Below are 26,049 nucleotides of genomic sequence, written 5' to 3' on the forward strand. Positions count from 1 at the left end.
GTTACAACACAGTTTAAATGTTAAAGAAGAAATTATTTCATTTCAAATAGGATGGTTGAGTTCTGAAACAGCAGTTTCACAGAGTGTAGGGAAAAATTGGGTTGCATTTACGTTGTATCATCGTCACCACATGAGGGGAGAGGAAGTTAAGGTGCAAATTTGACATGCTTTCATTTGGTGTTCTGCTGATCTTCAACCAAGGCAGCCTGATGCAAATGCTAATAATTCTGCATGGCGATCATCATTTCAATGAAACTTCTTTTAACACTGTGTTTTGGCTGCTTAGGTAAGTGTTGGTTTGGTTTGTTGTCTGTTTTTCTTTTGTTGATGTAGTTGTTTTGTTTTTAGTTAGTTGCCTGTAATCCTTGAGCTGGATTTGAAAAAAAAAAAAACTTATGGTATATCCACCTCAAATACACATGTGAGATAAGGAGAATATTAACTGTTTTTTCATAATGCTGAAAGCAAGATTAAAAAGCGTGAGAAATCGAAAAGCATTTTCACAAAGAAATTGTTGCAGGGAAAGCATAGAGGAACAAATTGAACACTTCAACACCCAAAATGATGTTAGGTTAATGTATGCACCATCTTTTTAGGATTTCTGACTTGATTATTTGATATGACAAATGCTGAATGTAGAATTTTAAAGTGTTGAGGAGGATTTCTCTAGATCACATAGGTACTGAAATACAAAGCAGACAAGAATTCATATTTCTTGTTCAATACAAATTGCAGTGGATAATGCTGAAGTTAAGGAGGAGTTAAGAAGTTAGCAAAATATTATTTTTCACTGATATTTTTCAGAAAAACAGTAAAGATGAAAATATAGCACTGTCGATAGCACAACTGTGTTTTAAACAACAAACAATGAACAGAAAAACTGAAATCCGTGATTATTTCTTTAACTTGAACAGCTTCTAGGTTGTTTACACACTACATCAATTATTTCCCTTATTTTTTCTGCTGCTTATATTACCCTATGCTTTCCATATTGTTTTCTACAAGTTTTTAACTGTTGCATTGTAAAGATGGAGGTGCCTGACTCCTTTACTTGTGATGAATGTGTGGCTTTTTCTATTGAAAAAATAGAAAAATATTTTGCATATTTTTGATAAAACTGATCAGATGCCATTTTAGGGTGAGATATGAAAAAGTGTGTCTAATTAGTTGTATCTTGCTGTGAAATATGCCTGAGTGATAAATTGGATAAAATTTAGAAGAAAATCATACCATTCACTCTTATTATTAGTTCTTCACTTTAATATTGTAAAGGATAGAAAAAAGGAATTATAATTCTTCATACAGCATATGAAAATAATTGTCTCAGCAGTCATGGGAATAGATTTTATAGGATTAGCACTTTTGTAATGAGCATCAATGCCATTAGAATATAAAAAGAGTTATCTGATACCCACACAGTGGTTTCACTTTAGAAGAAAATGTTTTGTACATATATTGCACAATGTCTCGTGTATCACTCACTTTGCATGCTGACAGTGAGAGAAAAATGTATTGAAAGCAGGAAGGAACAAAAATTTTGATTTCTACTGATAGTGTCCAAGTCAGCCTTTTCTTAGAATCCAGACAAGAGACCCCATGAGAGAACAGGGATCTTTGTGGCATCTCTTATTAAATGAAGGAGGTGAATTTGGTGTTATAAACTGCTTGTCAGCAAGTACTTAATGGAAGAAGTTGAAACCAAATGAAAAAAACACCTCTAAAATGCTGTAAACTTGTCATTCATTAGAAGCAGTACTGGACAAGAACTCCTATATAAGGACAAAAATTGCAGTGTCTTTTTCTTTAACTTTGATGAGTTTTTCACTATTGACAATTAATTATTCTGAATTACTCCTTTTGTTTATTCTTTATCTGGCAGAGGGTGTTTAATATGCTTCAGACTCAATCTCTTTTTATAAAGCTTTTTGTTGAAAGTAAAAATATGTTTATCAGCAAGCATGCAGAAAATATTCATTTATTGCACACAAACAATGGTGGAGGACTTTACACATCAGGTTAAAAGTTTACTTTAGCCAGAAAACAATTGCTGTCATTCAAGGGAGAAGTGAGTAGTAAGCTTGAAATTAATGCCATAATGATTTTACAGTATTAATTGTTATTTTAAATGTTTATTTTAATATTTAAACACTTCTTTAATATTTAAGGTATTTCTTGTAAATACTGCTTTAATGACATCTCTTTGTTGTTTTCCCTTTTAAATCTGTGTGTATTTCTCCATAGCTACAGATCCCAAAAATTTAAGAGTCATCCAAGCACCAACAAATATAAATCTATCAGTTGGAGACTACACTGAAATCACCTGTATTTGGGAAAAATCTGTTGAGAGGTGTAGAGCATGCTGGTATTTTGTTAATCAAGTGAACATCACTAAAAGTATATCATCAAAACTTCTCTATTTGTCCAACATCACCCATGAAAACAAGGATGTGCTCGTCATCAAATCTGCCAATGTAAATGACACTGGATTTTACTACTGTGAGATCGTTATTGAAATACCTTTCCTTAAAAAACTACGTGGCAATGGGACAACAGTGATTGTTGAAGAGAAAGGTAGGCTGGCAAGGCATGTGTGCCATATCACTTTTCATCAGAAAGATTCTTCAGTTTGAACTGTGTTCTGCATTTCCTTCCCCTCCCACCTTCCTTCCTCAACACTTTGGATCTCTGGGTGAAAGAGACAAACAAAGAGGGCATGAACAATTTTTAATGACAACTGACTCAAACTGTCTGCCTTAGTATCTCCAGTGCAGTGTTTGTTTTCCTCCATAAGGATTTGCTAATAGGAATTATTAACTAAGGTTTACAGAAATGCTGTGCATGAGCTGTGTGTTTCACACGAGCCCCAACCACAGCTGGGTGTGAGACACTGAGAGAATCTGCTGGGTGCTTACAGGGGGCTGCAGTGATCACATGGTTACTCTGCTCAGTAATCTGTAACCTTTACTAACCTTTTTAATTTTGTATTACAAGTTCTTAATGAAAAGTGAGAAATAAATCAATATGGATGATGGAGCAGTATGGGCCCTACATGGATTTGTGTCCATAAAATTGTTGTGGCTAATTGTTTTGTATGTGCTGTGTCTCCCTGTTTTGCCAAAGACATATGCTAACTTTTACAGGGGAGCAGTTTAAGGTCCCAATTCTGAGTTAAGCATTGAACAGCATGAATGCAATCAGTATTCACACACAACTAAAATTTTCAGCAATAGGAGTGAGATCTGTTTACCCTTAAATTATTAATACAATGTGAGACACCCAGAAGACAATTTACCTCACTTCTGTTATACAACTAACTGAAGACATTATGCACCAGTTCTGGAAGATCCTGATCTTCAGCTCTCTTTATAGCTCTCAAATGCAGAGAAACACTAGGGAACTAGATTAGACCTTCAGCATTACCAAACATCACTCACTTGCTGACTGGTCAAGTCACAGGAAGCCTTTCCAATCCTGCAGTACACTCCAGTTTTGTACAGTATTTTATACCATGGGTCAGCTGGTTCAAAGGGAAACACAAAAATTATCAAAGATTTAGAAACTATCAATGCCAGAGAATCAATGAAGTCGTGTTCAAAATGGTGGACAATTAATGCAGATTAGTTTAACTCTTTAACAGTGTTTTAATGTCCTAACATGAGTTAGGGAATCTGATCTCTTGCTTGGTCAAGTACAAGCAGAAAAGACTTGTGTTAAATACTGTGGAGAGGGGGAATGTGAATCTGCAGGAGCTGTAGGAGGTACTGATGTTATTGTTCATCAGGCATACATCCCTTAGAAATGGAAAAGTGACCTTGTACCTAATTCACTCTTGAAATAATTTTTAATTTTACTTGCCTTTTCTTTTGCTGTGATATTGATCTTTTATTTTATCTTTGACCAGCACATATTTAAAATTTATAATTGCAGCAGCTCACTCACTGAGAAGGAGATATTTGGAATCATGGGCCATCCTTCCTTTTTTAGTGGCAGTGGGAAGCTTGTATCTTTGCTACAAAAAGAAAAAGTACTCCACCCTATCTGGTGAGTTACAAGATTTCCATTAGCACAAATAAGTTATGGGTTTGGTTTGAGATGGCTGGAGAGGTGCACTGAGGAGGTATTTCAGTGTATAATTTGCTCACCTGGTCCTGGTCTGCTGAGGCATCTCGAGCTGACAGGAGGGGTCAGAGGCACAGCTCGTAGTTCAGGATGCAGCCACTTGCTTTGATTATTTACCTTTTAAGGAGAGTCATCACTTTAACTGAAGGTCTTGACCTGGCTAGGGTATTCAAGGATATCAGTTCTGATAATTTCTTGCTGATTTCTGACTGAAAAAGTGAGGAGCCAGAACTTAGCTCTGCATCACAATCTCTTACTCCTGGTAGTGACAACTGGAAGTGACATGTGAAAGACCCTGCCTTGAACACATAGTTCTGTTTTTTCAGGCTGTGATTTCTTTCTAATTAATTATTAATTTGGGTTGGGAGGAGGGTTTTGGAGGGCAGTTTTGTTTGTTCATTTGGGTTTTATGTTGTTGATGGATTTGGGGGGTCTTTTTCAAAATCTAGAACTTTAAGGATGGAAGAAATCATAGGAAGATAAGGGTGAATGACAAGGGTGCAGGCCAAATATAAATGTAGGGCAGCTGTGAATAGAGGACTCAGATCAGTGAGATAATCTAAGGCAGCCTCTTAAGTAACTGTTTGGGCTGTTTTCAGTTTATTTCATTTACAGCCTGAACAGCACTCTAGTTACTGTCATCAAGACTAGCTGTACAAGAGCTCTGCTCTCTCCATTTCGGTGTTTATTGAGCTCGGGCAGAGCACAGGTTTGACTCTGGACATGGTCAGTAAGCAAGCACTGACTGGAGCTTGGGTTTTATAAGGTGCTGCACAGCTTCCTGTGCTGACAGGAGGGCAAGAGCAGGAGCAGAGACTCGAGGTGGAAGAGCTTCATGGGAGAGAGGAATCCACCTGGGAAGCAGCTGAGGAAAACTCATCATCTAATTCTGCTGAATGGGTAAGAGGTTTATAACAAGATTCATGCTATGAGAGGGTTTTCAAAATGAGGCACTGGGGAATGGACAGAACAGAAAGCACACAAGAACCTGCTGTTCCTAGGACAGCATCTTCCTACACAGGAAAAAGGTTTAAAGCAAAAAAAAACCACAATCAGAAATAAGAAGAGGGATATTTATGTAATAGGAAAGTATTGACATCTGCTATTATAGTTAAAAACACTCTAAGATTGTCTGGAGAAAAGGGCAGCAAAAAGCAGAGAATATCAATATAGAGACTGAGTGAAAGAAAGAAACATAGGAGAAGTAAAAAGGGGCAAGAAAGTCCCTTTATATGTAACTGTGTACTAAGGTCAAGGATCATTAGAGCAGGCAATGCTTACTGAGAGCAGGTAGCAGGTTTCTGGCAAGCTCCCTTTTCCATGCAATTATTCATCTTTTAATTACTTTGAAACATAAATTAGGCAAGGGAAAGAAGCCCTAATTTAACCCTTGCATAGGCAGGCACAGTTTTTATTGCAATCAGCTGGAGAGACTTGGGCAAGTCACACAGAAGAGATGAAAAATGTTCAAGCCCATGGTCACAATTCCAGTTACTGAGCTTACAGATTCCAGGTTCTCCCATAAGAGAACCTGGCTGCAGCCTTGATTTGGTCACATTAGTACTGTGGTCATGGCAAGAGAAAATATCAACATGCAGGTAGTGAAACAGTAATATCCATCTTTTATTGAGCAAGAGTCATTGCTCTAAGAAAAATAAAATACCTGGGAAAATTCATTCTCTGTAGGAAGATTGCCACTGAAGCTAAGAGACTTGTTTTTACTGGAGATATCATAGTAGAAAATTACAAGAATATAAGTCATAATATGGTCTGGTCATAGTAATAAATTATTCTAATTGCTAGCTATGAAGGGATTACTCTTCTGCTTGTTAATATTTAATGAAGTTGTAGGAAAACGAGGTTGAGAATGAGAAAACAAGCATCCTAGGGGGTGCTGAGTGAAAAATTCATTAGTAGCCAGTTACTGCTCAGGATTTGTGTGGATAAGACTGCTTCAGAGGATGTGTGAATGCAATAAAAATCTTTTGCAGCTGCTTCATGATTTAGCAGCTACCAGCCACAGTGATGTATCATGGCCTAGGTTCAGTATTTTCCTTCATGTAACAGACCTTTTTGATATTTTAGTGAAAGCAGAAAGAGTGGTTTCATAGTGTCATCCTTTTAAATGTTCAAGCATAAATGTTATAAATCATTCAAGAGGTCCAGTGGGTTAGTAAGGCCAGTACATGCAATGTGTATGGACACCACATTTCAAACAAATTAAGCCAGCAGTGATAAGCAAATATTATGGTATCTCTGGAATTGCCCTTACTACCTTTCAATTCTATTGCAGAATATTATCACCTTAATTTAAATTTTTTTTTCTGATTGTGAGAAAGTCTCTACTTACTTGGGAAAAACAAGTCTCACACTGGTTTTTTATATAACTTACACTTTTCTTGTTAAGTTTGGAAATTTGGTGAATATTCTGAGTCGGTTTGGGCATCATTTCTAGAACAGTGAACATGAAGGTTTTATCTGCCTCTGCAAGACTACTTACAGTCTCATGCTTTTTTTACAATTCTTGGTGTTGAAAAGGCAATCCTGTAACACAGAAATTGAATCAAGCCATGGATTTTATTCTCACCTGTATTATATGTCACCACAACACTGAGCAATTAGGTCAGGTGACAACATAGGTGCAAGTACCCAAGGTAACTTAACCTGGGAGTGAACATCCTCATGGCAAAGCTGGCTCCTGTAGCACTTATCTCTGTCTCTGGAGAATCATCCCATGTTTCCTCAGCTCAGGGAGTTTTTCCCAGACAGTTCTGCCAGCTGCAGAGGGATTTGGCCTTTGAGGGAGTTCCCAGTGCAGCTGATGATATTTTTCATCTAGTTCTGCAGGTTCCAGTCAAAATTTAAGCACTCTTGTAGCATTAATACAAAAATCCAGCTCATGATAGTGTGTATAATGCTCACTCTTGACTGGGGGGCTCTAGTTGTTCAAAACACACAGAACTGTGATCCAGCTTGGCTGGCCACCCCTGCCATGCCCCCTGTTTGACATTTGTCTGGCAGGTACCCCTCTGTGCTGAGTATGGCTCATCAGAGCACAGACAGCAAACCCCCATAGCAGCATGTAGGTGTGAAGACAAAAAGCCACTTCTTCATAACTTCCACCCATTTATTCATTTATGCCATCTCAGCTTGAGATTTTGATTTTGTGTATCTGTGGGAATAGGTCTTTGTGTACATTTCAGGCAGATATTTAATTCTCATATTTTGCTAAAGGACTTACCCATGTATGTTTAGGAATAGGATGACTTTTGCACTGTCCAGAAGAGCATCTGAATACCACAGCAGTGTGCTAGTTTACTGCATCAAAAGAGCATCCATCCAGAGGGAAAAGTATGATAAAGTTTTTTGGAAATATCAGAGTTAAAAGATTAAGGGGGTGAAAATGTTTTCCATTTCAGATTTCAGAGAATCTGATCTACCCTGAACCTTGACATCTTTAGTATTCTAAAAAGGTATTTTGTGCCTGCTGCCTAATTAACTAAGAGAATTGAATCTGAATATAGGAAGGCTTTGCCTTTCAACAATTAATACTGAAACATTCATTTCTTCTGTGATTGTAACTTCATGGCCTGTGTTTCTCTGTGTTTCCTGGGGCTGTGCTGTGTCATGGGTAAAAGTTTATTTTACATCTACTTTATGGGTAAAAGTCTTGACAGACATTTTCTTTGTTTTTTAAGGCTGTGTCTATGCTTTATGAATCACTTGAAATTTTATGCAATGAATCAGGAGGAAAAGATGACAAATCCACTGCAACTATTGTGTCTAATGGAGAAGATGAGCAAATCCCACAAACTAGGGCAGCTGAAAAGTCTAGAATGAGACAAGGATCTGCCATCTACTTTGACATTCAGAACTAAACAAAATATGGCTAAATAACTATGAAACTGAAAAATATGATAATTTGCTGCTGCAAGATGGATTACGTGTTTCCTGTCAAAAGCTTGTCAGTGGGACAATACAGAAGAAAAACAGTTGGCTCTAAGCAGTTTTTAAATGTTTTGTCACTAATAAAACATTCTAAGGAATCTCTGAATTTGGAGAATATGTCATTTAGAAAACTGTCTTCAGCTCTTCCTCTTGTGTCCAGAAATACTCTGTTTACCACACTTTGAAAAAAATTTCTGGACTGAGCACCATTCTCCAACACAAGCATTTCTTCAGGGAGCCCATGGATGAATAGGAGATGATAGAGACAAAAATGCATGGAGTCTGCATTTTTGACATTGATGACATTATCTCTGAAGATGTCATCAGTTCTGACCACACTATAGACAGAGAGGTATGCCAGAAAGGATTATATTCCTGTTATATATAAAGGGACTGTTAGTGTTACTTCATTCACAAACTAGGAAAAGTCTTCCAGAGAAAGAAGTCTCCTACACACAATGAAATACTAGATTTAAATTTATATATATATATATATATATATATATATATATATATATATATATATATATATATATATATATATATATATAATTATTGTCTAACTGGTTCAGGAGGGCTGCCTGGAGGAGATAGGGGTGGTAATTCTTATTCCACTTTTGCCAGCTTTAAAACTTTTTAAAAAATCACTGAAGAAAAACCAAAGTTGAAAAAATTAAGGAGAACCTGGCTTCCAAGGTCAGAACACAAGGGGAAAGTTTTGACAGCAAAGCTAATGGCAGTTGTCCAAGGGCTGCTGAATGCTAAGAGTGGATATCTGAAATGTGAATGTGTTTATGTACCAGGGTTATGTTATCTTCTGTTAATGCTTTTTTCATAGCTTAGCTGGAGGTTAGAACATCTTGCCATCAGTGCAGGTAGAAACAACTTCACTGCTCGAGATTTTTGTCCAGCTTGTACCTGGGCAGTGCAATAGATACAATCCAGCTTTCCCAGAGCCCTTACAAACTGCTTGTGTAGTCTAAATGTGTGACTGGCTTCCTACTAAATGCTGTTCAAGAAATCTTTGTGGCCATACAGAACAGCTCATGGTGTGGCTCAGTCTGTGCTGTACTGACTGCAGTTCACAAAGCTACCTCTCAAATCACTGTAGCTCAGCTGGGTCTCACTCTGGATCCTTTCCTGGGTTATTCTGTAACCTGCCCTGACTTCCCTACTGCAATAAATATGCTGCTGTCTGAACCAGACTGTAATCAGTGCTCTGTGATTATGTCTTGTATGAGAGAAACAGTTATAATACATCTCATGGTATTTATTTGTAAATGGAATAAAGCAAAAAAATATTCTTTTTCTCTTCTTAAAGTTCAGGTCCTGAAACTCACTATTACAGATCCATTTCCTTTACTGCATGGTGGAACTCTATCATATGCCATATTCCTTTAAGGATCAAAGATAGGACTGCCCTGGATTCCCCCAAACCCTGTGACTTTGTTTGCCACACAAGAAAGTCATAATCTGTAAAACAGTGACCTTCAGCCCAAGTCCCTTGACCTTCCCTAAGTTCAAGGAAGCTCTCAGTTATGCACCAGAGCTGTAAGTGGGTGCAGTAAATTTTGGTCTTTCTAAATACTGCTGCTTATTTCTCTGTTTAATGACAAGGTAGAGTTTTCAGGAAAAATGTTAAAGAAAACCGCAGCTTAATAGTCTCCAAATCCTATTTTCATTACATTTTGATTAAATGTGGCTCCTAACAGCAAAGAATGCTGCCTTCTTAACAGCTGCACACATTTTGTATGGTTACACGGTCATTTCCAACATCTGTAGAAGACTCCATCCAATTTATCATGACCTATTTTTATCTGTGGCTGACAGTGGTGGCTATGAGCCAGCAGAGTATTTTTAGATCTCCAGCTTTTGACACCTCTGCCTCAAATATATTAGCTTCTCTGCTTCTGTGCCACTTGGGAAGCAATAAATCCTTCAGTGTTTTAATTCTTCTTGGCTGTTTTGTTAGCTTTAAAACAAAACCAGCGCTCTGTAATTAACCCCAGGTCACGTTCTAGCAGGCAGTATGATCTCAGTTTTAACTGTCTGTTTAGCTGATGAGAATATAATGAAGGCATCTGTCTAATAATAGAACTTGAAGAGAGTCCTGGGCCCTTGCTTTTAGCCATTTTATTGGTTATTCCCTTTTGAACAAGCTGCTGAAAAATGATGGTTCTATTCCATTTAATTTATGTCCAAAGTGTTGTGTTGAGCACAGGCTGAAACACGCTGATTTAGGAGCACGTCTGGCACAATGAATTCAAAAGCCTTGTGTGTGTTCTATGTTTTTAATGTCTCACCAATGTACTTGGCTTAGTCACAGCCCTACAAATGAAGCTCCCTCTCTGCTTCTGTCACGCTCCTGACCCTGGTTTGCAGAGCTAGTACAGTCTGCTTGAGCCTGAACTCTCTCTCTTCCCAATCCCTTGCAAAACCATGCAAGGAGTCACATCTTATTTACCCTACCTAGCACTTAGGTAGCTGCTCTTAGTGACTGAGTATGATCTAGCTTGACCTGCACATTTTCTTCTAAACCCTGGACTGGGGTTCCTTCCTCTCCTTGTACCCATGGAAGATCATGGAGCAGGCATTCCCAGCCCCATTACACCAAGGACCTCAGAGGCAGGCAGGATGATGAGTTGTCCCAATTAATGTGTTTGCAGAACAGCTCTGTTTGTGTGTGGTACTGAGCCCTGCACAGCCACTCACTCCCTCCTGTCTCCCCTGTGGTTACAACGGGGGCAGCTGTAAAGGGCTTTTTATTATCATTGTTTTTTCTAAGAGCTCTTCTGTCAGTTCTTTGTAAACAGGAAACTGCAAATACAACTGACAAACAAATACTCAGATCAAAAAATGTGAAGCAATTTCTCTAATGAAGAGAAAGGGCAGGTGATCATGTGTCAGTGTTTCTTGTTTTCTACCTAATGTGAAATGCTGAGATGGGAGGAAGGATTTTTATGAACATTCAAATAAAACAGCTTTGACAAAGGTGCTGTGGTCGGGTGCTGCATGCCAGTGAATTTTGCTGGCTGAGAGAATGCGACAAAAATTAGTTCCTTGTCTTTTTTCCAGAGCAGAGACTGTTGGCAGGGCTTGGCAGTATCTTATACAGCCAAAGCTGCCCTTCCTAACCTTGCTTCAGGAAGTATTCAACTCCACAGAGGTGGAGGAGTATAAAAAGGACAAGGCAGAGAGGCAAAAGTGCAGCATCTGTGTTAGGTATTACTAATGGGCTTAAGACAGTCAGAGATCAGAGGAACAACTGAACAACTTAAGGGTTTGGAATCGTAACAAGGAACTGGGCCTGTCACGTGCATTTGCTCTGAAATGTTGTCTATTCTTTTATCTGCTGATGTCCTTGTCTTGTCCTAAACTTGAATGCTCATCTCCACAAGCCAGGAATGCTGTATCTGTAAATTGCCAGGCCTAACACAATTGCAGCCCATGGTTAGGGTTTCTGATACTGCTGTGGAAATAAATCATGAAAGCAACTAATAGGTGTTGCTCCCTTCTTCACTTTTTAGCTTTTAATTCTGGAGAGAGGAAAAAAGCCATAAGCTTCTCTAATAAAGACAACACAAACTAGTCAGGTAGTAGGGTGAAAGACACTCCAAAAATACCAATTTCCTTTCTTTTCTCAGATAGAAAAGCTCTGCTTTTTCAGTTTAGCAGCTGTACAATATTAAAAGGTGTAATTTCAAGTTTCTTTTTAAATACAGACTAAGCTTGATCTAAACTGCAGATCTAATCTCAAAGAGGGGCTGCTATGAAGCAAGAAAGGAAATGGAAAGAGCAGTTACCATTTAATTCAAACTGGTTACCCCTGGGTAGAAAGAGTTGCAACAGCTTTCTCACCTCACCTTCAGCTGAGCAGTGTGGCCACAGAGCGGTGTGAGTGCTGAGCACGGGGACATCACCCAGGTACAGGCTGTTCCCAAGACACCACAACCAGTGTCCTGGCACAGCAATGGCTACCCTAGTTAAGACACATACCAGGTAGGACATCTAGATTGCACATTTGGCAATTTTGGCCATAATAATGCAGCTCCTGTATTTGTATTTATGACCACATTTCCACAACAGAGTCAAGCATCCTCTCTTCTAGGTGAGACTCTATTCGTGGTTGGATTCTCCTCTCCAAAGCAAGGATTCTCCCACTTCTGTGCAGATCATTTTTTATTCTCCTATTTGTTGAAAGCTTTCTCTTTTTCTGATGAGTGAAATCTGAAGTTAAATGATCTGTTACAAAAGCAGGCTCTAGTTCCATTTCCCACCCCTGCTTCCAGTATTTCTGAGCCCAGCATTTTCTGCCATTAGCAGTGGCAGAACTGCTAAAAAAGCCCCACTCCTTATCAGTTACACTGCACTCTGTGATTGCTTTCAGGAAATGAAAAGCAGCTAGCTCTGTAAAATGTGTGTGCCTGGGGAACTTCCACTGCAGCAATTTGCCTTGTAAATCTTCCTGGAGGCATCTATGGATATCACCTCACTTTACACACAGTGCTGGGAGAGTAGGTCAGTCCTACCCATATCCTCAGTGTACACATAAATTCATATTTCAAAATGAAAAAAAAAAAAAAAAAGTTTTTTAGAAAGGGAAATGCATAGGTGTTTCTTTGATGTGTTTCCTGCATGGACACTCAACACTAAACAACTTTCTCTTAGGTATTCCTTCCTCTCAGAAAATTTTTTTGTACAATGAAGGAATAAGTGTATTGCTAAATTCATAATTAAGCACGACAGCTAACAGAGCCAAAATATTCCTCCCTGCATACAGAAGTCTCTTGAGAGCTTTGCTGGAATTGGCTAATTCATTTTTGCATGTTTTACCTCTCTATAACAAATAGGAACTTCCTTCAAAAGGTTTACTCAGTTGTTTTTGTTACAAAACAACTATCCTTCCTCATAGCTCTGTTTGAGCCTTTCTGATTTTTCCTCTCTTTTTCTTTTCCTTTTCCTTTTCCTTTTTCTTTTCCTCTTTATTTTTCTTTTCCTTTCTCTTTTCTTCTTTTTCCCCTAGTTTTCCTGACCATGCCATAGACCAACTTTTTGCTACGCTCACCACAGCTCAGCAGGATTGGCTGAGAGACTAAATCATGGATTTAGAAACTACAGCACTTGTGTGGACAACACTTGGTTACCTTAGGGTGTGACCTCTTTTTCTGTCATTACAACCAAAAATAAAAAGTATTCTTGGAAGACTTAACATCAAGAATCTTAAAACTGAAGTATAAAAGACCCCTGCAAAGAATGACATCCAGGAAATTATTCAAACAAGGAGTAAAGACTAGACAGAAGTGTTTACCCTGCAAATATTAATTTATTGGCTGTAAATATATTCAATGATTTTACAGTCTAATGTGGCTGTGTCTCGTGCACTAATAAATGTGTTTGATTAGAGTCAATATGCAGTGCTGAAAGTGAGTTTCCCATGGCACAGCTTTGCCAGATGACAGTGTTATTACTCCAGCTCTCAGCTCAGGAAATCACACAGCCAGTATCACACAGCCAGTTAACTGACCTCAATCTTATCCATTTCACCTGCCTTTAGACTTCACTGAAATGCTATGTGAACTTATTAATTGTATTTTTTAATGCAGTGAGAAGTAAATGATAATAAAACAATAAACTGGTCTGTCTATAATTAACAGAGCCTATCCAGCGTGTCACTGAACAGCACACTGTGCTTGTGCAAACTCCTCTTCTGCCTGTGCCCCACCAGTGCCTATTTAGTCTGCTCTTTTTTTACTTTTTCTGCTAAGGAATGTAGTAATTGCATCATCTGCTCACTAGACATAAATGAATTCACTGTGTATTGGGGAAATGAAATGATCTTTAAAAACTGTTAACCAGACTTAGAAAATTTTGAGAAGCAGTGCAAAGTAAATGAAGCGTGTTTATGCTTGAAGCTCAACAGACTGTCTAGGACACTGGAAAATTTGTGGAGTTTGATAATTTTTTCTCAATGTGGAACATGAAATGTTTGTTTGTTGTTCAAATGTTCCTGTCTTGCTAAGAGGAAAATAAATTTCTTTTCATATTGCTGCCAAGAAACCAGAAAAATAACAAGTTCATAATTTCAGGTTATGTTTCCTCCTGTGCTTCTTCCACTCAGATACATAACAGATTTGTGGAAATTGTCAAAAAGTCCTTCTCATGTAGCTTCCTACACCTTTAGGAATAAGATAAGCTGTAAGGGATGAAAAGCTCTACTAGAAGTTTACCATTGCAACTATCCCATTTCAACTATTCATCTGGCTGTGACACAAATGGGCCTTTACAGTAGAAATGAAAAATGTATTTCTTCAGACATTTCCAAAACAGACACTGCTGCAAAAAGCATGGAATAAAATTTATTGTCTAAGAGAATATCACCACAGGGTCACACAAATCTCATGTAAGCCTGGATGTCTGACCAAATGTCATAAAATTGGGGTACACCTGAATGGGTTTTGAAAATTATGCATGACAGTCCACATTTTATCACATATATAGTTTAAACTTTTAGTCCACGTTAGGAACACCAAGACCTAATTCTGTATAAGCACTCAGTACATGCTCATACAAATTGTTGCCCATACCATTCTTCAAAGAAAGAAACCTGAAAGAAGCAAATAACGAGTATTATTTATATTATAATTATAATACAAAATTTAAACAAGCCCACAGAAATGGCTTCTCTCACTGGGGAGCTGGGCAGATGGATTGGCATCAAAATACTGCCATCTCTCCTATGTGGGCTTTCTATTTGTACTCTGTTTTGGTTTTGCAAACAGCTGTAATAGTCTGTGCTGTGTGCACAAAGCTGCAATTTTTAATGACAAACAAATCATAAAGAAATATTTAAACAGTACAGAAAGTGTGAATTGAAAACTCTGAGCAGTACTGATGTGTGTGCACATGCATGAATTCAGATAAATGCACATCAAAAATAAACAAACCCAACCAGGCAGCACTACCATGGTGACCTTTCTGTTAGTAGAAGTTCAAGCTCTGTGGTTTATTCTGTGTATTAGCACTTTTGCAGCCATATCATCAAAAACTGTGAGTCACCCATGTTTGCAGAGGAAAATGTGTGAGAACACCTTCTTGCCACGTTACATGGGAGAGTTGTGGACATACTGACACATCCTGTTGACTGAAGCTGATCTCCCTCTCTGCCTTTTCTTCCTTCTGTATAACTAACACTGATGTTCATGATTCAAAGTCATAAAAATGCATAAAATACACATTTTAATTTTATTTTTTTTCCCTTTAGATGCAGAAATTTATTTTTCTTTACTGGCCATGTTTAATATTCACGTTGCAGACACATGTCAGAAAAGGACAAAGAAAAGTTCCTGGCACTTGACACAACAGAGAGAGCCACTGTGTGGGTGTGTGCAAAGACCAGATCATGTTCATAGCTGACCAGGGCCAGTTGTTTGCTTTATTCTTGTTTCTTCTGAAGAAGAAACCCCACAGATTTCAACATGCACTTTAATGTAAAAATTTGAAACTTCACTTAAAAACCTTATCCCTGTAATGCAAATCAGTTGCAACTATGTCATAAGGTTGAAGTCAGGAACAAATCATTCTCATGAACTGTTTGGGTAAAGTATACAGCCTGAGGTGCTGCTGTGATTTTTGGGAAATGCAAAATCACTTGTTGGAAAATGTAAGATGGAAAATCACAGAGGTATTCTTTCAGAACAGTTCTAGATTTCTACATATACAGGATGTGTAGTCTTGCTCTGAGATATTGTTGATGTTAGAGGACAGATTTTGCCTGGAGAACAGGTGGCTATAGGCATTTGAGAGAAAGGAGTTCAATTTTTAGTTTTGCTTAATTGAAACCAATTTTTTCTAACCCTTCTCTAGCATATTGTGAGTGGAAAGTTATCTGCAAGCATCTTCAAGGATGTCCAAAGACATCCAAACTCAGGTTTAATTTTGGGAATCCACAATCAGGGTCTTCTACAGAGAACACTGCACCCTGGGGTCCATCAGCATTATTCATGCACAATGAAGAGTGAATGAACAGTGAATGGCCTAGTTTTGATGGGTTCCCCCAAATAATTTGCTCAGAGTGTGTCCATTCTGTAAACTCCACATGTCACTCACCTCAAATGAGCTCCTCCAGGTCTGGTGTAGGCACCTGGAGCTGACAGAGACCAAGTTACCCTGTTTTTGGCCAGAAAGCAGAACTTGTTCAAAACTCAGCATGGCTGTAGCTGATGAGCCTCCTCCAGCTGTGTTCCCACTGTCCAGGTGCCTCCCAGCTCCCAGCACAGACCCTCAAGCAGCTCTGCTCTGGGTAGGTGTGAGCCCAGCCAGTTTGGTGTCTAATGATTCAGGACCTTGGTTTACAGGCAAGCCACAAAGTCCATCAAAGGCCACAGGGGGACACAAGACTTGAGAGTGACCTTTTGTTTTCAGTAAAAGTCATTTTATTGCAAAATCTGTACTGCGTAAAGTAAATAGCAAGTTATCTTACTGCAGATGAAGATGGATTTTGATACTGGCTGTTTGCTCAGGTATCAGATTTATTGCTTCAGATATCTCTACCTGAGCAAGTTTTTTGTGGAGCAGCTCTGCAAGGCTCCCTTTGCTGGCCCTGGGCAGATGCAGGGCTCCTTTTGCTGCCTGTGGAGAGATGCTGGTTCTTAAGACCTGTTTGAGACATCCCCTATGGACTGAGCACAAGTCCAGGAGGACTGTGCTAGCTGTCTGCATGGCAGATCTCTGCTTTCCATCCAGAGAATCCCACCCCAAGTGTGTGCTAGTGATTTATGTGGTTTGTAACAAGATCCTCAGTGTGGCAGGAGGGCAGTCCAAGCCTGCAGCCCCTCACAGTCCCTAACTGGTGGTGAGGGGATGTGAGATGCTCATCTTCCCCTGAAGAGGAGGCTGATACTGCACCAAAACTGGGCTGCCAACGCTCTGCTACCAAGGAATATCTGAAAGAACAAATCTTGAGCAAACAGCCAATAACAAAATCTGATTTTTGTGTGTTAGTCACACTGTGTACCTTGAAGGAGAGGCTGGTTTCTACTGGTGAGCAACTGGTTGTACCAGTCACACCAGGACAATAAACCTTTAGTTTTGCAAAGGTGTTGGCATGGAGGTGTGTACTCCAGATACAGGTGTTTGCTAATGGAGAGCTGTCCCCTGGGGGTGCAGCCACTGATGGGAGGGGACAGATGCATAAAGAAGCCCGAAGCAGAGCAGGCTCCATCCTCCAAGAGAGCCCTGGGGCTGTGCCTGCTCAGGAGAAAGCCAGGCTCCAGAAGCAACATGTCTCAGCTGGAAACTGCAATGGGAATGATAATTGCTGTCTTTGACCAGTATGCAAGGACTGATGGCAACAGGCAAACCCTCAGCAAAGCAGAACTAAAGACTCTGCTGGAAAAGGAGCTCCCAAATTTCCTCGCGGTAAGAGAACAGCGCGGCACCGTTTCTGTGTTGCAGGTGCAAGAGCAGCCTGCAGAAACTGTTTTTAGTATGTTTTAGGAACATTATACCCAAAAATATGCAATGGATTGTAGAAAAATATGAAATTTAAAAAAGGTTTTGCACAAACTCTGTAAAACTGGTTTAATATGCAAGGCAATTCCCTGTTTGCTAAATTCATCACTTGAGATATCAGGACAATGGATTTGAAAGAGATTTGGTTTCAACTTCAGAATTCATTTACTTCTGTTTATCCCTGGATTTATCATCTCACTTCATGTCACAACTTCTGTGAAGGTAGTTGTGCTGTCAGCAGTTGAGGATCTTGATTGCAGATGAGGAATCTCTCTAAATATTTATACATTTATCTTCTCTAGGTATTTATACTGCATACTCAGTATGCTCATCAAAATGATGCATAAACCAGAACAACAGATGAACTCAAAGCAAACTGTTTGGCATTTGTCTTTAACAGCAAAAGAAAGACCTGGGTATATATTGTACAACATAGATTTGTATGTAATCATAAAGTGCATTTCAGTAGGTATTCAAAGTGCTTAATATGTTCTAGTAAAAGCTTTAGCCACCAGGGAGAGACTTTCAATTGTTTTTTTAAAATTTGTTTCCCTTCACTAAAAATCCAGAAAACACTTTTAAATACATTGTTCTTTCCACATTGGAGTAATATTTGTACTGTTTTGTTACTGTTCTAAATGTTACTGTTTTGTTGCTGTTTGAAATGGCAAAAGTCTAGAACCAAATGCTCCTTGTGAGGATCTCAGTTTTTTATATCCAGCATTGTTCAGTTTTATAACAACTATTTCAGGGCACTGCAGCCAGGGCACTTGATACAATTCAGTATCTTTCCATGTAAACTTTATGAATTCACCACATGAAATCCACACCTGCTGGAGTTATGTCTCACAAATTAAAGAGATGCAATATTCAGAATGAGGACCTGGGTGGCTCAGGGGGGATATATTCCAATGATTCTGAGAAATCTGTGTGAGACAGATGAGTACTCAAGACCCAACAGCATCACAGAAGGGTCCTGCTCCTGAACATGGAGCTGTGTGGTACCCACAGCACTTCCATGTAAAGAGAAACTAAACCAACAACAAAACCACAATTCTGGGATGGCATGGAAATCCCAGACACTGGCATTTGGTCTAAATAAGGCTGGGGAGGCACTGCAGTAAGCAGATGGCAAATGGGATGGTGCTCACAGGTCTGTCCTGACTGTGTCTGGTGGCCTGGCACCTCTTCTCCCAGTTCCCCACAGCTGCTCTAACTGGCTCTAGCTATTTCCTGCAACTGGTGCAAAAACTGGAATTTTCAAGGAAGATAATTAGCTAATGGTCCTCTTATATTCCAGTCTCTATCTCCCTTTCCTGCTTTACATCTTCTAGGAAAAACAAAAGCAAAAACAAAAAAACCAACAACAATCCGCTCGCCCCGCATTTTTATGCCAATATTTTAAACAAATTCAAACCAATAATATTCCTTGTTCCTGTCTTGCCAAACTGATAATTGCAAGGAAAAAACCTGAGAATATAAGTCTGACTTCAGAAAAAAAGTTCTACCTGTATTTCCCTGCCATTTATATCTGTATTTTTTCATTTGCTAGAAAATCCAGGGCACAGTGTTTTCTAATTTCTTGTGTTTGCTTATGGCCTTAGAACTGGTTATAGCTGACACAGATCACAACTTCCTGGAAAGGTCTTGAGTCAATCAGGCATAAATATCACAGGACTGAAGGACTGGACTCAGTTATAAAGAATTTCCAAAAAACAATTTCCATTTTTGCATCTCAGAAGTAATTCACATGCTACAACTTGTTCATATAGTTCACTAAATGATTTGAAATATTCATTTATAAAATGAAACCCGTGTAATTTACGAATTGAAAATTAATTAAACATTCCAGATGAATTAATCTGTCAAATCTAAGGAAATTGTTCAATTTTTAGTGATTTTAAAAGGTCTGCATTTAAAGTGAAACATTAAATTACAGGATGAAAAATTTTGTTAATTAGAACATGATCAAAAAATGCCTTCAGATTTAAATTTGGGTATTAACAGTTTTAAATTGGTGGGAAATTTTCAGAAGTTGTTATCATTTCTTTCTAGTGTTATATCAGGGTTTTTTCCATTTTCTATGAAAGCCCCACGATTGTTTCCTAGATTTAACAGGTCTGTACTGCCATCTCCTGCTTCATGTTAAAATTGCAGCTTCGAAAATCCCTGTCAATTATCAGCGCCAAAAAATCCTGCTGTAAGCTTCTTTGGCATAATGAAAAAAAAAAAAATGCTATTTTGGCATAATGAAAAAAAAAAAAAAACAACAAAAACAAAACCAAAAACCACAAACAAACAAACGCTTTTAAATTTGATTATGCGTTTGTTAATATCAGTCTTGAAATGTAGTGGTTCAGAGAGTCACAGAAGCACAAAATATGTTGAGTTGGAAGGGACTCACAAAGATCATTGGGTCGAAGCTCTGGCCCTACACAGGACACCCCGAGTGTCACACTGTGGGCACAAGAGCATTGTCCAAACACGTCTTGAGCTCTGTCAGGCTGTGCTGTGGCCCCTTCCCAGGGGGGCTGTTCCAGTGCCCCACCACCCTCTGGGTGAAGAACCTTTTCCTGATATCCAACCTAAACCTCCCTGACACAACTTCAGGCCATTCCCTGGGGTCCTGTCAGTGTCACCACAGAGCAGAGGTCAGTGTCTGCCCTTCCTCCTCCCCTCACGAGGAGTTTGTAACTGCACTGAGGCCTCCCCTCAGTCTCCTCCAGGCTGACCAGACCCAGTGACCACAGTCACCCCTCACAGAGCTTCCCCTCAAGGCCCTCACCCATCCAGGGTTGTCCCATCCCAGGTACAGGATTCAGAACTTTTCTTTGTTCCTTTCATATGGTTGGTGATTGCCCAGCCCTCTCATTTGTTGAGGTGTCTCCACAAGGCCTCCCTGCCATCAACAGAGCCAGCAGCTCCTCTCAGTTTTGAATCATCTGCAAACTTGCTCAATATCCCTTCCAGTCCCATGTCTAAGTCATTTATGAAGATGTTGAAGAGCACAGGGACAAGGATGGAGCTCTGTGGAACCCCACTAGTGACAGGTCCCCAGCCTGATGTCCCCCATCATGGCCCACCCATGAACCATGAGTTGCTCAGCCATCCCATCATGTGTTGATCCAGCTGTGTGCTGGACATTTTGTGCAGAAGGATCCTGTGAGAGACATTATTGAAAGCTTTACTGAAATCCAAAAAGAAGACATCAACTGGCTTCCCTTGATCAGCTAAGGGGGTTACTTCATCATAAAAGGGAATCAGGTTTGCTAAGCAGGACTTTCCTCTCATGAAGCCATGCTGGCTGTGATTGATGACACTGCTCAGTCATTCCATCAGAATAATGGCAACACAGGAGAATAATGACAACTTAGAAGAATATTTGCTGTGGTAACTCAAGCTCAGAATCCCACAGGCTTCAGGAGGCACCTTCCCAGCCACCAGCTCCTGTGAGCAGCTTCTGCTGAGCCATAAGGCCAGTGGCAGCACTCAAAGCACTTTTGAGGTTGTTGGCATATTTTCTGGGGTGGAACTATTCAATGAAGTTTAAATTTTACATTTGCCCCAGGAAAGCATCTTTTTACAAAACTGCAAACTGCTTGTGCTCCAGCTGAGCCTTTCCAGGGGAATGGATGGGGAACTCATAGCATTTAATTCATCTGAGTATTGTTCCTCAGGGCTTGGTGCTACACCAAGTTTTAATTGTGATAAATGTTGTTTTAAATGTAGCAACCATGCCTCTCTGTGACAGTACTTGACTGCAGCTCTCAGGTGTAATAAACTCAGAGAAAAATGCTTTTGGTACTCACTGCTGCTGTGCAGACAGTGGGAGCACATGGCACCTTACCAAGTGCCCAGAGCCCAACCAAGGACCTTGTCTGGAGAAGTTGCTGCATTGGGGTTGTGCATCCTCTCACCTAAACCTGCTCTTTTTCTTTTGCAGACTGGGAAGGACAAGAATGCTATTGATAAAGTCTTCAAGAACCTGGATGAAAATGGAGATTCCCAAGTGGACTTCAAAGAATTTGTCATCTTTGTGGCAGCTCTGACTGGCTGCTGTCACAAATATTTTGAGCAGAATGCAGCCAAATAGCTGTCAAATACTCACAAAAGCTGTCTTTGCATGTGCTCCATATGCCAATGATATGGATCCCTTCACTCCTTCCATGTACTGCTGTGAAGTTTGCAAGCATGCTGGACTGTAAAAATAAACCCTACTGAGCTTATTCCCTATCCTGAATGCTAATTTCTTCTCATTTGTGGAACAGCCTGGGTTTGATGACTCCCACTAACTCACACTGAGTAGTTTCTCCCTTTCTCTGGTTTTAAAATTCTTTTCTTAGCCAAAAGGTTCAATATCCATACCAATGCAGAAGCTGCACGAGAATAAGGGCTGCTGGAACCATGAATCAGCCTGAGGCTGTTTTAATACACCAGCATCTCTGGGATGCATCCCAAATCCACACATGTGCCAACACGGCTGGACAGGTCTCACTGGCACTACCTTTGAGCCTTTTTGGTACCCTCAGCTGTGTGGTTGTTGCAGGGCTTGCAGAACCAACCCTTGTTGGTTCTTCCTTGGTTAAAACAACAAAACAATCCCAAACACCTTTTCTGGTTTTTTTCAGCATGGAGGATTCTGTGCAGTTTTGTGTGCTAGTGAGCCATCTCATCCAGACCACACAGATTTATTTTCTATGACACCATAAGGATTTTGTACCAATATACTTATATTACTCTAAAATAAATTTAAATATCCTCCCAAATAGTGTGCCATAGTATTTTTGCCTGAAACAAAAATGGCAGCAATTTTTGCTTCCTTACCTGAAAAATGTCTGTGTGGGGAAGTGGCAGAATTTGCTTTCAGAGGAGAGGCAACAGACATCAGCTGAACTCTGCAACTGAAGCAAGACTGTAGACAGAATCAAATCTATATTTTGAAGCACGTTGCCAGTGAGCATCCCAATACAAACTGCAAAAACAATAAATTTTGTTCCTTTTTCTACAGAACAGTATTGTTCAGTGCTATTCCTATGCTATGCCAGTAGCCAAATATTTCCCTGTCCTACTGTGTATGCAAATGTGCTGCGTAGGTAGGGGTGCCACAAGTCCCTCTGGAGCCCCTGAAAGATTGTGCAGCATAGCAAAGGCAGGAACAGCAGCTCAGATTCACTGAGTTTCCTGAATCTGAAGTTACACCACAGGTTTGACCCATTCATAACCCTGTACAAACATACCTTGTTTAGGTGTATTCATCTTTTTGGGAGCTCGATGGAAAATTTTGGTCTTATTAGTTTATTTCAGCCTAGTTTATTTCACTTTATTTTAACCATTGCAGGTTTTGTTTCAGCTAGCTTGCTCTGGTGCTGGATGGCTGGAGATGAATTGCAAGGCATCCATTAACTTGCAGAAGTACCATTACCTCTCTAATTGACAACAGTAATGGTTTTCTGTAGTCCCTGAGCAAGAAAACTACTCACCACCAAAATGTGCAAAAGTCTTCCCAAACTAGAGATCCCAAATTAGCCTTTTCTTCAGAGGCTGCTCTATATTACTGCCAGATTTTGAGATACCTTTACAGCTCTAATCCAGGATTGCTGTGCCACTTGCAAGGGCCAATCCCACTATCACACCCCTCACCATTTTGTCAAGGCTATAAATGAGCAAAATACTCTGCTTGTTGCAAAGCAAGCTAATTCCAAACACAGAGTCAAAAAATTCCTATATTGCCCATTTATCTAGCTAGTGGTATAAACCATCCTCAGACAAAGAAATCTTGGTAATACATATCACAAATTGATCAGTATATCCTACTTTTTTTGAAATGTATTTTTACTTTTACAAGTTTAGCATTAACACCTAATGTTCTGCATTGCTTCAGAATATTCAGCTTCACTGAATTTTTTGATTTTTTACCACTATGTGGCACTAAATGCACCCTTTTTATTGTTCATTGAGCCTAGAAGTCCATGCATCATTAAAAAATGAAAAGAATCTGTGTTAAGATTAGAAAACAAAAATCAGAAGTGTTCATAAAATGGCAATAAAATGGCAATTTTATGTCTGGACAAATAGCATATGTCCCATCCAGGGCATTTTAGTGATTGCAGTGGAAACAGCAGGAGCTGAGGGCCAGGCAGAGGCTCCATCTCCTGAGCTTTTGGAAGGGTTTAGCTTCACCATCCCAATCTCACCCTTGTGAAGGTGTTTCCCCTTACTTGTAACTTGCAAACCCCCTGTGCAATTTATGGCAGCATTGTTCTCCACAGCACTGAAATTGCTTTTAAAACATAGCTCTTAAAGAGAATGTTGGTGAAGAGCTCTACCTGCCCTGTGAGCCAAGAGATTCACCTTGTTACTCCATTTTATCAACCAGATCTTTAAAACCATATTATTGAGCAGTGAGAGCTATGACCTACCCCTTAATTCTCTCTTGTTTCATAAACTCCCTGCCTCCAGTCCAACACCATTTCACTCACCCATTAATGCCATTTTGTCCATTTTCCTGAAAACCTGTAGGTTTTTTCAGTGCTGGAGGGCTGCTCACAGCAGCGCTGGTCCCAGCAGCCCAAAGCTGCTTTGTAACCTCCCCAGAGGGGTTCTGACTGACCATGATGAGCTCAGGTACCTTTGTCTCCTTGAGGGAGTGCCAGGGCTGCCCCTCACTGTTCTCATCGTTCCTGCAGCCCCAACCCTCAAAACTCTTCACCTTGGTCTTGACCTCCTGGTCCCACATGAGGGGACACCTGCAGAGCTCAAAGCCCCTGCCCAGAAGCTGGATGGATGCTCTGTGCTGCTTTGCTAACCCAGGGGAGCTCTGCCTGTTCAGAGCTGCATGAACAGGGGGAAGAAAAGGGGTTCAGGGCTTTTTTTTCTTTTTCCCTACAGATTTTTCAAAAGCTGTAACTCTGTGATGAATATTCATTTCAATGTAGTACTGAAAACTCAACTTGATGACACCTCAGAGAGAAAATGATCCAGGAATAAAAGAAATTAACATATAGCTCCCACCTTACCATAGAACAAAAGTGACTTTTCAGAATATATTATTTAACCTAAAAGCATCTGAACAGAGTCACTTTAGTATCTTTCAATCCATTAATTTTCTTTCTCAGTATTGTTAATTTTCACTATGAACCTACAGTTTATCCAGAATATATTGTGTATTTCCTTCCCTCAGTAAACTTTTGTAACTCTAAGTTCAAGCTACAGAGATGGTAGACCTGTTTTAAACCTGCCATTTAATTTCAACTTTTAGGCCTCAACATCTTATGTATGATGAGATAATTTAAGAAACTCTATAGGCAGGTAGGGGAAAAGAAAAGAACATAAGAGAGAGCTTGGAATATATAAGCTAGCAGTTGTGGCTTGTGCACATTTGTCCTAGCTATCTGAATGGAAAAAAATATATGGGAAAATATGTTACCAGCAAATGACAATATAGAAAATCATCATTTGTGATGAGTTGCAAATTAACCAAGTCTTAAAGGCAGAGGTGAGAAAGTCAGCTAAGCAGCAAATCAGCCAATAGGTATTTTTGTAATACAGAAAAAATATAAATTTATATTAACATCAGATCAATTCTATGAATTAAAATACTCCAGTATCTGCAGTTGCCATTTTGAAATCTAGTGGGCTACTGTCAACAGTCTTCAATTTTTAAAATGGTGTGTTGCAATCTGATTTCTGAGTGTGCATACAGGAGAAAACAGGCATAATGTTACCTAACTATTAAGTCACTCATGGCCACTTATGCTGCAGTTTTAGCTGGGAATATTCCTTATTATTTTACCTTAAAGTTCAAGGAAAAAAAATGAAAAAAAAAATCATCCAGTCAAGTACACTCTTTATGTCCCCAGTGACCCCAGTTTGGGGCTGAACACAGGAAGATTTTTTTCCCCAAACACCCTGAGCATCCTACCCTAGCAACGTGCACTTTCAACACTGGACCTGGAGTGTCAAGATCCAGCTTTTCACAAAACACATTTCAGCTGCTGGGTTCCTTACAGAAGGCGGGCAGGGGAGGAGGAGGAGATGTTACCTGTCTTTTATGTAACAGCCTCACTGTGAAATGCTCCTGGAAGAGCTGGGAAATTGTGTTCAAGCCTTCCCTTGAGTGAAACCCACCCACACCAGCTGCGTGCACCAAACAGCAGGAAGCCCAGGGCACCTGACAGTGACTCCCTCCATCGTGGCAGGTGCTCCTGGGGCTGAGGAGGCCTGGAAAAGGGCATGAGAAGCACCCTGGAAAAGGGTGCATGAGAAGCAGCACATCTGTCTGGCTTGGTAGATGGAGTACATGGCCAGTCCTGCAGGTGTCTGTGTCCCAGAGACACGGTAAGGGCACATTCTGTATTTTAGTCATTTAATACAGACTAATTAATACAAAACCCACAGCTGGCATAGTTGAAAAGATGTTTCTTGCCAGTTGAGTTCCCAAACCACTGAACAGTAGAAGTATGATCATTGCTC

At 39.7% G+C, this 26,049-nt stretch overlaps 2 protein-coding genes across 2 annotated transcripts; both read left to right on the plus strand.

The window, feature by feature from the left end:
* Positions 1 to 231: 231 nt before the first annotated feature.
* Positions 232 to 8,165, plus strand: LOC136556100 (uncharacterized). The gene is made up of 5 exons (XM_066549154.1): positions 232 to 286; positions 2,380 to 2,571; positions 3,928 to 4,041; positions 4,886 to 5,019; positions 7,818 to 8,165. The coding sequence occupies exons 1-5, from the start codon at positions 232 to 234 to the stop codon at positions 7,995 to 7,997; spliced, it is 675 nt and encodes a 224-aa protein (XP_066405251.1). The 3' UTR covers positions 7,998 to 8,165.
* Positions 8,166 to 17,346: 9,181 nt separating this feature from the next.
* Positions 17,347 to 21,670, plus strand: S100P (S100 calcium binding protein P). Its single transcript, XM_066549208.1, has 2 exons — positions 17,347 to 17,484; positions 21,521 to 21,670. Exons 1-2 carry the CDS (start codon positions 17,347 to 17,349, stop codon positions 21,668 to 21,670), a joined length of 288 nt encoding a protein of 95 aa, XP_066405305.1.
* Positions 21,671 to 26,049: the final 4,379 nt, after the last annotated feature.

The sequence above is a fragment of the Molothrus aeneus genome, chromosome 4, assembly GCF_037042795.1.
Source record: "Molothrus aeneus isolate 106 chromosome 4, BPBGC_Maene_1.0, whole genome shotgun sequence".
Taxonomy (NCBI): Eukaryota; Metazoa; Chordata; class Aves; order Passeriformes; family Icteridae; genus Molothrus; species Molothrus aeneus.

Bases quoted from the DNA above. Each gene is read 5' to 3' on its own strand.
- S100P (XM_066549208.1), top strand. From the start codon at position 17,347: ATGTCTCAGCTGGAAACTGCAATGGGAATGATAATTGCTGTCTTTGAC. The intron at 17,485-21,520 runs GTAAGAGAACAG...TTTCTTTTGCAG, and splicing joins AGCTCCCAAATTTCCTCGCG to ACTGGGAAGGACAAGAATGC.
- LOC136556100 (XM_066549154.1), top strand. From the start codon at position 232: ATGGCGATCATCATTTCAATGAAACTTCTTTTAACACTGTGTTTTGGC. The intron at 2,572-3,927 runs GTAGGCTGGCAA...TTATAATTGCAG, and splicing joins AGTGATTGTTGAAGAGAAAG to CAGCTCACTCACTGAGAAGG. The intron at 4,042-4,885 runs GTGAGTTACAAG...GGGTTTTATAAG, and splicing joins AAAGTACTCCACCCTATCTG to GTGCTGCACAGCTTCCTGTG.